We start from the raw sequence: 12,196 nt of genomic DNA on the forward strand, positions 1-12,196 counted from the left end.
AGCCAATGCGGAAAAAAAGTTATTTCTCAAATATACAATGTCTCTCTCTCTCTCTCTCTCTCTCTCTCTCTCTCTCTCTCTCTCTCTCTCTCTCTCTCTCTCTCTCTCTCTCACACACACACACACACACACACACACTTGAAATTCTGATTGTGGCTGGAACTTAGAATGGTTTAGAGGTTACTATAAGTAAATGAAGTTAATTCCGTTTTGCCATTACCTGCATTTCAGCTTCAGTATTTGCTCAGATGACTTAAAGGCTTGCCGTTATTGTCCAAACAACTTTGAAAGGAGCATTCAAATAGACTTCTGAGACCCTTCTGGCTATTGATCTCGGCTGCATTCATTAGACTCTGTAAGAACACAGAGCCAGCTTGCTACAGTAGTTAGCGTCTACCTTGTCATGTGACAACTGCAATTATCTTTTTTGGCGATGAATATGATCTTTGCAGTGATTACCTTTTAAAAATTTTTCTTAGCCAATTAAATAAAATTCGGTGACATTTCAAAGACTGTTAATCACAACCAAATGCTTTAAATGTCAGGATGCATTGAAATTGTTGCTGCTAACTGATGAATCACTGAGCTAATTGCAGTTCATCATCAGGCTCTTGTCATTGTTATTATTATGGAAAACACTTTCATCACTCTTGCCATTCAATAAAAAAGTTCTAGACAAATATGAAGAGAAGAGATATTACTCATCAAAGCATTTGAATTTAATTGCATTCTTCAAAATTCTCCAACTGCAGATTGCTGCAGAGAATCCCAAGGATTTAGCCAGGGAGGAAAGTGATGTTTTTAAATAAACAGCTCTAGGCAGCCCCTTTTTCCCAGTCTGCGTTATTCAGATATCTTCATTTCCCCCTCTTTCTTGCCGTTTGTTAGAGAGAGTTTCTCTGGGATGTTTTCAAATGAGTTGCATGAACTCATGCAACTGAGTTTTGTGAAATAAAAAGTTATTTCTCAAATACACAAACACATTCCCTCTCTCTCTCTCTCTCTCTCTCTCTCTCTCTCTCTCTCTCTCTCTCTCTCTCTCTCTCTCTCACTGTGTCCTGAGTTTTTCACCTTCTGCAGTCTCTGGGACCTGAAGCATAGATCACCTTTATTCAGTGGCCCATTGCTGGGTTTATTCAGCGACTGGGAAGGTTTTGTCGAATGCAGGCTCCCCAAAATATCTCCAGAACAGCCTGTTGATAAGACAAGGCTACAAGGCTGCTTTTTCTTACAGCAAAAGGGAAGAAAATGCATTATGATGATAGAATCTTAGTAGTGTGTCAGCGTGGAAAGGGGAAAGTCATTTATTGGGATTGTGATGTCTAGTTGAAGGTCGGTCTTTCAGGGTGGATTAGAGGGAAGAGGCCTGGTTAAGATCGGGAAAGGATCCTAATATTACAGTGTAGGATTGATGGATGCAGCTAGGGGAAGATTTTGAGATCATGGGTTCAAAGAATTTTGAGGATATTAATTGCCCTTTGATTCTTTCTACTTAAGAGTTAATGGGTTTTTCAGGACGTTCCTAGAATAAGCAATAAACTTATTTGCAATTTTTATCTTCCTCAGCAAGAGTTTTTCTGGAATAGTAAATCATATCGATAAAGACAGTAGAATAATAGTTATGTGGAAAGGTTTGTAGTGTGTCATGGGCCATCTGTGTTCATTAATTGAAGGACACCTGCCCAGTCTGAGTTGCAAGAATGGCTGTCAGCACCAGGACTGAAGGGAGGGAAGTGCTTAGGGCACAAAATTTAAGAAACCCTCATTTACTCTCACAGTGGTGTCCCTGGTGTCTGCCAAGTGACCATGGAACACTGGAAAGATTAGAGAGAGGAAGAGGAAGGAGAAGGAAATGAACATTTGTGAAAACATACCACATATCACTGTCTGCTCGAGGACCTTCATCTCCTTATAGGGAGCGCAGTAGATTGCGCTGAGACTGAGAGTAGATTCTGGAGCTGGACGTCCTGAGTTCAAATTCCAACTATGATAGATAGCAGCTGGTGACCTTGGGCAACTTAGCTAATCTCCCTGTGCCTCAGTGTTCCCACCTGTAAAATGGGAGTAATGAGAGTACCTGCTTCAGAGGCGAGTAAAGATTAAGTGTATACTTGTAGCCCAGCATATGATGAACATTTAACCTTTGTTATAACAACCATGTAAGCATGGTATTCCCATCTTATAAATGAAGAAAAGGACACTGAAAAGAGAACTTACCTCAGGCACCACGCAGTTTGTGGTGATGGGATAGGATTGAGTGCTTCCACTATACCATGGTACCCTTGAATGTTTTGAGTTGACTTTGATCTGTCCCAATATGGCCACAAGGCATTCCATCCATCCATCCATCCATCCATTCCATACATCCATACATCCAGTTATAGTCTTCCCTCATGTTATGACACCTTCAAACTCTGCATCAGAATTCTGTGCATAGAGACTAGGACTAAACATCAACTCGAATGTTCTATGAGCTCTCTGGTTCATCAGGACACCACAGCAAATCCAGAAGCACTTCCATCCTTCCCCAGTTTCATGGTCAACAGTGTGACCATGCTGCCACATTCCCACTCCGTGCCCCTTTCGTACTGTTTTGTTTGCCCTCTCTGGGCTGTCCTTCCCCGAGATGCTCACCTCCTTCGAGTATTACCCAAATACCACCTTCTCAGTGAGGCAGTCCCTGACTGCTTTTTCTAAAGCTGCCCCCTCCCCGTTTCTTAGTCCCTTTCTCTGCTTTCTTTTTTTCCCCTTTAGCATCACTATTATCAAACATAACATACAACATCCTTTACTTATTTACTTTGCTTTATATGTCTCTCCAAATAGACTATGAACTACACGAGGGAAGAAATTTGTGTACATTACATTGCCATCAATGTGTGGGCGCTTAGAATAAATGAATACGCTTCACAGATTATAATGGAGGGAGTCTCACTTATGAAGGTTAAAGATTTTTTGCATGCTTCCGTGCTTTGCCATTATCATGTAGTTGTAGGGTTTTGAAAGGACGTGGGGTTGCTTTGAAGTGTAGCATTACTAGCATTCATTAAGGGAATTCTTCATTCCTGAATTAAGGGAAGGACACGAAGCTCTGGCAAGTGCAGTCTGGTCACCTTGGCTGCCACTCACAAGGGCTGGGGTTTTTAAAAATGTTATGTAAAACTGAAAGTTGAAGAAATGTAGGGTTTTATACACCGGAGGGTATCATTTTGAAACTTCACCATACTGTACATGCTAACATATATAAACTAATATATAATGTTACACACTAACAAATATACATTTAAAACCAACCCCCCACAAAGAGTGCTTTAAGGTTCTAATCTGAATTGTCATGTTCTTGACTTTCTTCTCTGTATGGCTGAAACCCCCTTGATTTTGTTACATGGTACAGCTTGGACCCATTAGCCCCAGCCAAACCAGACTCATTTAGATTTTGAACGAGACGTTGCCTGGCACCTATTCTGCTGCCTGTATAATGTGTTCCTAAAAGTTTGTCGTGCCAACTCCTTTGGGCTTGTATTCTGAAGTGCTGTCCACACTTGACGGTAAGAGAGGTTATGTGCCTGAGAATCTCACTTCCCACCCGGTGTGTGTTTTTCAGAAATCCCTTCTGTGGTCTGTATTGCATTCCAAGTTGTCAGTGTAAATTTGGTGATTCATGTGTGGGGAAAGGCTTATCGTGTAGGTTCTGGTTTGGTCGTGCCGATGATGAGCTCTCCTTTGGAGAGGCTTCCTACACCCAGGACCTTATGCCTCTGAAGTCTCATGGATAATCAGCACTCTTTGACGTGTGTTTGTTTTGAACTTCTTTCTTTCCACAGTTCAACCATACGGGACAAGGAAGCATCTGCAGCCAGGCCATCATGCTCATCACCGATGGGGCCGTGGACACCTATGATACCATCTTCGCCAAATACAATTGGCCAGATCGAAAGGTAAGCCACGCTGATGCCCGCCATGCGGTGCTGTCCTTGGATGATTGTCCTCAAATGACAGCCCACGTGGATTTAACCTCACCATGACCTATCGTTTCTCATCCTTGTGTTGTTTGGTTCACCAAAGCCGAATAGTATGGCTTTCTTTGTTCTCAAAGGAAAACATTTTTGGAGGAGAGAAGAAGCCCGTAAAGACATGTTCAACATGTTCAGGGAAAAGACTCACTGTGAAGAGTGCTTTGTCTGCTTTGAGCAACGCGTGTCTTTGTTTCTGTTTTCCATGGAGCCAGAGTTACTTGGTGGGCCCAGCCTCTATAGCATGGTGAAGTCAGCCGTGGTGGCCCTGCAGCCATCTCCTTCATGGTTTATGTTTCTGTAGTTCCTCCCTGAGCCCTCATTACCACCCAGAAGCTTGTTCTATTCCGCCAGTGCTGTTCACACCCTTGTCAAAGCTTATTGTCTATGCTGATTTCTTCTCTGCTTTCCAAGTTGACATTTATTTATCTGATTAACCTGTGTGTTAGGGTGTCAAAGGCGGATATTAATATTGTTGATACCTTTTGAGTGCCTTAATTCAGAGGTTCCTCCAGCTGTGAGCCATTCTGAACTCCCCGGGGTGACCTTTTAAATATGGATACTTGGACCCTGCTCTATACCTATAGCTTCAGAGTCTCTGAGGATGGGGCCCAGTAATTCATGTTTTTAATAAGTTCCTCAAGTGGACACCGACCAGCAGACGGGCAGTTGTGGATCACTGTGTTACCTCAATGGTGGAATTTTGGCAGGAAAAAGAGTTCAGTCAGTGAGGGTATGAAGCTGGGGGTACCACAAAGGTGCTTTCCTATCCCACGTGCCAATGACATCACTCGAACGGTCTCTGTAGGTGTGTGAGACCATCCAGAACAAGACCATCCTGCTTTTTCTATTTTGTATATTTAATTTCTGGGGATTTTAACTAACCATATACATTTGGCAAAAAGAAACAGAAGACAAATGACAACTGTGCTCTCCGCTGTATCCAGAGAGCATATACCCTTGAGGGGACATGAGATGTTGTTTCATATTCCCTTGGACGATCTTGGTCCCCACGTGTCTCTGATAGCATAGGCATCTCACCTCACCAGATCTGAGTCTGGTTTTTAAAGATACGTACATTTTGTATGACATGGTCCCCCAATGGACACCGACTCCTTCCCCTCGTGTTCAACCTTAGAAACAGCCATCATTTCTGAGGCTGGAGGAAAAGCTAGCTGTGCTGGGCTTACTAAGGAGAATGTGGGACTTTGACATGGCACCTGCCTAAGGGATATCTAGGAATAAATTTGGCTGAATGCAACTCCCACAGTAAGCACTGACTGTAATTTTTGAAGCAGTATTTCGGGTGATGATTTCCAGGGACAGGTGGAGGCCAGAGTAAATTCCTGGTAAATGTGTCTGATGTGAAGGGAGGAACACGCTGGAAGACGTGCGTGCCCGCAGCATCTAGTGCAGGGCTGGGGACTTGGCCGGTACCTAGTGCACAGCCCTGGGAGGGAGGTCACAGTACTAATAAACGTGGGTAAGTTCATGGGCATTTTAGTCAACTAGAATGTTTACAGATGCCCTGACATTTCACGGCATGTTGAAGGATATTTTGAATTATTTAGGACCATCTTAAATAAATGCAGGAAGTGAACCAGACTTTTAATAAGCAGCTCCATTAACCCCAAGTGTGTTATCATATGAGTGCGCAGAATCCCATGAATCCCTCCCGCCCGGTGATTCTTGATGGATAGCACTTGCCCAGGAATATTCGTATTTAAACATTCTGGCCTTTTTGCAGAGAGAGGCATTGGGTGAGGGCTGCAAAGTCATAATTCTTCAGACAAAACACAAATTTCAACATATCTTTCCAAAGAAACAATATTGACTTTAGGCCAGGTGCTTCCTTGGATTAATTGGAACCAGTATCCTAGAAATTTCAACGTTGCACAGAACAGTTTCATCTTCTTATAAAGTATTATCAAGCAGAAGCAGATTTTCTTTCTGGAGCAAGAGGGTCTTTCTTTATGATTAAAAGTTAATAGCAAGATCCCTTTCCTTTCTGCACCATTCTGGAGAGTTCCATGACAGACATATGCATATGTACATGCTTTCTCCTCTTGATGATTTCTCTGTGAAGGTGCAGGTTAATGAATGTGCACAAAACCTCAGTGGGATTTAGCCCCGTGTTAAAGGGATATGATGGGCAGTGCCTAAGCAGCCATCTTTCTCCATTATTTTGAACATTAGATATTTAGTAGAGGGTTGTGTCACACTGTAAGTTGGTGATCTTTTAGATTATAGAAATAGGAAATGGATTCAGGAGAGGGAAAAATGATCGGAAGGCTGGAATCTGATTCCCATCAGACAGTCTTTCTCAAACTTGAGTAATCATCAGAATCACCTGGAGGGCTTGTTTCAACAATCATTGCTTACCCCATCCCCAGTGTTTCTGATTCAGTGGAGCGGGTGGGGCCTGAGAATGTGCATTTCTAACAAGTTCCCAGGTGTTGCAGTTGCTACTGGTGGGGAAATCACAGCTGGGGAGCTACTACCATAAGACGTAGTCCAAGGAATAAGGTTGGTGACTCCATGGGCTCTGCCACTTTTGTTTCCCACTGTTAACCTTTACAAGGACCTAGTCCTTCAGTCAAATCTAGTGCACAGGTATGTTTCTTGGCCCATACTTTGTTTAAAATATTGCCAATTACTGATCATTCAAAAATCTGGTTATTGTATTTAAAATTTGAAAGTTTTAGTTTTTTCTCATAAAAAGATACTCTTGTAATTTTAATAACAATTGTCACCCCAATAAATTTAAATTAAAAAAAAAAAAAAAGATACTCTTGGCACTTTGGAGCCAACATTCTCATATGACAAAAAGTGGCTAGAGCTAAAAAATGGCTGCTTCCTCAGAGGGCAAACGCATGCTCTCTTTGGCCATGACTTTCACTACTCTGTCATTTCCTCTAAGCCCACTTCACTCATATGCTTTCCATGCGCCTAGTATGAAGTTCTGGACTAACAGGTACTTGCTATTTCACAGGCATGGCCTCTGTTACTCAGCCTCTGGGGATTTGTTCCTTTCTCTCGGGTCTGCCCTCAGCTTTCCTCTTTTCCTCCAGGCCATCTTGTCTTGGTCTGTGCCCTAGACTTCAAACTCCCTCAGAACTGTTATTAGGCAAACATAGCTTCATGTCTAGTACTATGATTACTTCTGAGCCTCTCTCTCATCTTCATTGGATTGGTGAGTCCTTCAGAGCAGATTCTGTATGTCTGAATAGTCCTACCACCATGCACCTTATCCCAGCCCTGCAGAGAGGCATGTCATAAACACCCTAGGGTAGTGCCGTGATTTCTGCCCCCTGGTTTTTGCACGCTGTATAATCTCCTCACCGGGAGTATGGGTGAGACCTGTGGTTTGCTGCTAACCAATAGAATATGGCAAAGGTGAGGGTATTTTGCAGATGCAATCAAGGTCTCAAATTGTTGATTTTGAGATAATCGAAAGGTATTTTTTATCACTGGTGGGCCTTATTTAATAGAAAACCTTTAAAAGGGGGATGGGACACTCCCTGAGGGCAGAGTGACTCTCCTTGCCAGTTTGATGAACTAAGCCGCTTTTTGGAGAAGCCCAGGTGACAGACCTAAGGGCACCTCTAGGACCTGATGGCATCCTCCAGCCAACTGTCAGCAAAAAGCTGGGCCCTCAATCTTATAGCCACAAGGAATCGCATCCTCCCAACAATCCGAATGAGCTTGGAGGTAGATTCTTCCCTAGTCAGGCCTCCAGATACAAACACAGCTCAGTTAGCACCTTGACTGCAGCTTTGTGAGACCATGAACAGAACACCCAGCTAAGCTGTGCCCAGACTCTGGACCCAAAGAAACTGTGAGATAACAAATGTGTGTTGATTTAAGCCACTATATTTGTGGTAACTTGTTATACAGCAATAGAAAACTAATAGAAGCAAGAGGAAGGGAGAAAGGAAAGACAATCCCTTATCGTAGTAGAACTATAAAACATTCGCAAACATAGTAGCTTAAAATAACAACTATTTCTTGCAATTCTGTGGTTTCACCTGGTGGTGATTCTGCTCCACATGGTGTCAGGTGGGGGCTCTAATGAAGCTGCATGCAGCCAGGAGCTTGGCCGGGCTGCCTTGGTTCTCCTTGCCATGGCCTCTTTCTCCATGTGGCGTCTCATTGTCCAGGGCCATGATGTGAGTCCTCTCTCCTCAGCACAGTAACCAGGACGTCCTCACAGTATGGCAGCTGGGTTCCCAGAAAAGGAAAGGAGGTGGAAGTAGGGAGAAGGCCAGGGGAGCATTCGGGGGTGTCATTTTTCAAAGCTGTCTACCACCTACCCAGGGCTTTGCTCAAGGCAACTGCTTAAGAAATCATTTTAGAATGAGTTGGAAGAAGGAATGCATTAATGAGTCTACAAAGTCAGCATCTTGATTGCCAATGCAGTGTGTCCCTTACCAGTATTTTATTTCTGAGAGCAGAAATGAGCTATTTATTCATTTATTGGATGCTATTTACTTTTGCCTAATATCCATTGGTTTGTGGCTTAACAGCAGCTCTTGCACACTTGGAATAAAACATGAACTTCTCAACACGAAAGGGACTCATTCCAGGATCTGCTCAAGAAATAAAGCTGCCTACATTTAAATTAGAAAAATGGTCATACCTGTCATCTATGCAGTTGCTCTTCCAAGTGAACTGAAAAAAAAAAAAAAAAAAAAAAAAAAAAAAAAAAAAAAGGTCATGGAATTATTTATCATTCCTTCCCCGGATGCATGAGGCAGAGAGGATAAGTATGAAATGGTAAGTTAGTGATTTAAAGAAGGGGTTAGAAAATTACAGCCCATGGACCAAATCTGGCTCATTGCCTACTTTGTATGGCCTAAGGTACGAATTATTTTTCACACTTTTAAATGGTCAAAAATAAAAAAAATAAAAAAATAAGAAAGTATATTTCACGACTCATAAAAATTATATAAATTTCAAACTTTACTGTCCATAAATAAACTATTATTGCAACACAGCCATCCCCATTTGTTTCTACGTATGTTGTCTCCTGCTGAATAGTTGTGACAGAGACCATGTGGTCCACAGCCTGAAATAGTTACTATTTGGACCTTTAAAAATATATTGGCCAAGCCCCAATCTAAAGGAACCAACCAGTGTATTGTTGAAAGTCATTGAGATGCCCTTGGAATTGTATATATTGGCTGAATTCAAGATGGTAGTAGTAGTTTCTTCCTATCCTTCCATTGCTTTTTCTACTTGAATAAACTATACTAGCCACATGATAAATGGTGGAAGGGGTAGGAGACTTGATGGCAAATACTTCTCTTTATGCTGTAGGATGTCTTTTCCTCAACATATGGAGCCCCCCTTTTGCTTTTCTGTCATGCGCCTTTTCTGTCCTCCCCCTTTTCCTTCAGTGCTGCCCTCAGGGTTGCGATACAGTACATAGTGACGAGGGTTGCTGCACCCAGTGCCTGGAATGTTGGCTTATCATAAATGTTAGCTGTTGGATTATCATAAATGTTAGCCCTACCTGACCCTGGAACCCTCTTTTGTGGTGACATGGGCCCATGGCAGAGGTCACTGGAGTAACAGAGGGAATACCATGGAGAGAATCAGATTTCCTCATTTTCAAGTCCCAGGAAACCCTGAATCCAAATACAGTGGAACCCGGGGAACTCCCGTCACAGTGGGGCCAGAATTGACCTAGTTTTGGGTTCATAACTCTTATTTTGCTTTGTATTAGACAATAATCCTTCTGTACCTGTTAGATGTTCCTGTACTACTGCCCTTTCCTGGTGGTAAGAAATACAGGTAAAACTAGAATTGCTCAGTATATTTCCCTAAACCATAATCTCCCTCAACGAGAGAATGCTTTAAACTGGTTTCCTATAGTTACATATATAAAACAAAACTAAGAAGAGCTATTCTTATTGAGTGCCGAGTGTCAGGCACTTTTCTAAATGCATCATGTGTCTTTAATTCGCACAGAAACCCCTTGAAGCAGGTACTGTTATTACCTCCTTTTCACAAATGAGGAAACTGAGGCAGCAAGCGGTTACATAACTGATTCAGGGTTTCATAACTAGCATTTGGTGGAACTGAAATGACAACCCAGTCTCGAATGCTGAGGCTGTACCCTTAACCAGCATGTAGACATCTTGAGGGTAAAAGCAAAATAAAATGATGTTAGGTCTGAGAAAGAGCTGTCATACTGCATACATTGTCACCCAGACAATAAGTTTGTTTCCTTGGCCTTCCCACCCCAAAGTGCTCGAGGGTCTGCAGAATGTCAGACATTTGGGCACCTCAGAACCCATCAGGACTGCAGGCAGAGAGGAAGAGGGGAGCAAATTGCCAGCCTCAAGAAGGGGCTGTCTGGGTGTAACTAAGGGATTTCCTTCTTCTAGGGCGACAGGAGGACCTCTAAGGTGAATGCTATTTCAGTTATGTGTGCTCTGTGTTTTGTTATCAGTTATCTCTAGAACAAAAGCAAGGCACAGCCCTTCAAGAACCAACCAGGGCTCAGGGTCCTGGGAGGCTCCTCATTAGCCTGGTAGGGATGACAGGAGGGGTAGGACAAAAGTAGCTCTTCATGGGGACAGAGAAGTCCTTGATCACAGAATGGTTTGGGGGCCTGGCTTTGGAGCACTTTTGTAAACACTGCTGGAAATCACTGTCTTTTGAGCTCATGTCACCTGCATCTCCAAAAAGGGGCGCTCTTGGGGGTTTTGCCCCAGGCCTCCCTCCCTTGGCAGAATTTGCGAACTAAAGCCTTAAACCCGCCAGGTCCTAGAGGTCTCAGAGGTGCCGAAAGACTCAGCTCTGCCGGGGGAGCTCTGGGGCGTTTTTTTTTGCTTTGCAAAAGCTCAGGAATTCCTCTTTCCGTGGGGTATGGGCCTCTCAGGGGAGCAGAATTTCTGAGCAGAGTTAGCGTTTATTCTCTTAAGAACCCAACCCTTAAAGAATCTTAAGCAATTTGGAAGGAATTTTTGTCTTCTTTCTTTTTTCCTAAACTACACTGTTGCCTTCTCTGACTTTCAAATGAATTTATAAAGCATTTCCTTTGCCTTCCTTTGAGCCAGTTGAGAGGAGAAGGGACTTACCCAATACCACATGCCACGGGGGAAGGAGATAAGGTCATACTGCCCGTAGAGGAGGCCGAGGGGTCTCAAAATGCAACCCCTCCCCCAACACCTCCACTCTGGCTCTGTCTGTTCCTCATTCCATAGAAGCAGGTTGACATGGGGGCTTGAGGCTGGCAGGGGCTGTTGGCAGGGGAAGTAAATGGAAGGGAGTAGCCATATGGAGGGTAATTCATTCAACAGAGTTTTACTGAGGCCCACACTCTGTCCCAGGTCACTGTACCAGAACTCAGGAGGATGGGCTGACATGGCAGCTCCAAGGAGCTCCCAGAGAGCAGAAAACAGATCACAGATAACAAGTGAAAAGAACAATTCATTAGAAAGCATGAGAAATCTCCTGAAGGAGACAAGCAGGGCCAGACGCAGAGAATGGGGTGGCCAAGCGAAGCCTCTCTGAAGAGAGCACATGTCAGTGAAAGGCGCTGGGGGAAGGGCAGAGGAAACGGAGTTTTCAAGGCCCAGAGGAAGAGAAGTTGGCTGTGTGTGTGAAGAGCTAAATGAAGAGCAGCACTGGAACCTGCTTGCAGAACGGGCATCGTTACAGGGGCGGCTGGCAGGAGAGGCAGGGGCTAGCTCCCCTGGCGTTTGGTGGGCATAGTCAGGAGTTAGGATTGTGATCCAAGGGTAGTGGGGAGCTGTGGGAGGCTCTTGAATAGAGAGACGTGAGCTGATTGTTTTCCCAAGTTCTCTCTGACTGCTGTGTGAGGAAGCAGTCCACGAGGCGTGGAGCTGGACTGTGGATGGGTGCAGTCTGGGTATTGGTTCTCCTCAGTATTGATTTCAGTTGGGTGGGGGACTGGGGAATGGGTCCTCCTCCTCCTCCTCCTCCTCCTCCTCCTCCTCCGCCTCCTCCTCCTCTTCCTCCTTCTCCTCCTTCTCCTTCTCCTTTTCCTCCTCTTCCAAGATGGTCCTATTTTAATTCAGGGCTTAGTTGGGTCTTACATTTCTCTGTCCCCTCTCTCCCTCCCTCCTTTCTCTCCCTCCCGACTGAAGTCACATTTTGGTCTGAAAGTTTTGGGCGAGTTTGTGTTGTTGCTGTAATTTTTCCAGGGCGAT

The 12,196-nt window shown here is 43.9% G+C and overlaps 1 protein-coding gene across 1 annotated transcript in view; it reads left to right on the forward strand.

Annotated features, from left to right (window-relative positions):
• CACNA2D3 (calcium voltage-gated channel auxiliary subunit alpha2delta 3) overlaps positions 1 to 12,196 on the forward strand; it is an 841,437-nt gene that overhangs the window by 457,828 nt on the left and 371,413 nt on the right. Inside the window, 1 exon segment of the mRNA XM_033132710.1 lies at positions 3,825 to 3,938. Coding sequence (XP_032988601.1) covers positions 3,825 to 3,938 — 114 coding nt within the window.

Source organism: Rhinolophus ferrumequinum, chromosome 17, assembly GCF_004115265.2.
Source record: "Rhinolophus ferrumequinum isolate MPI-CBG mRhiFer1 chromosome 17, mRhiFer1_v1.p, whole genome shotgun sequence".
Taxonomy (NCBI): Eukaryota; Metazoa; Chordata; class Mammalia; order Chiroptera; family Rhinolophidae; genus Rhinolophus; species Rhinolophus ferrumequinum.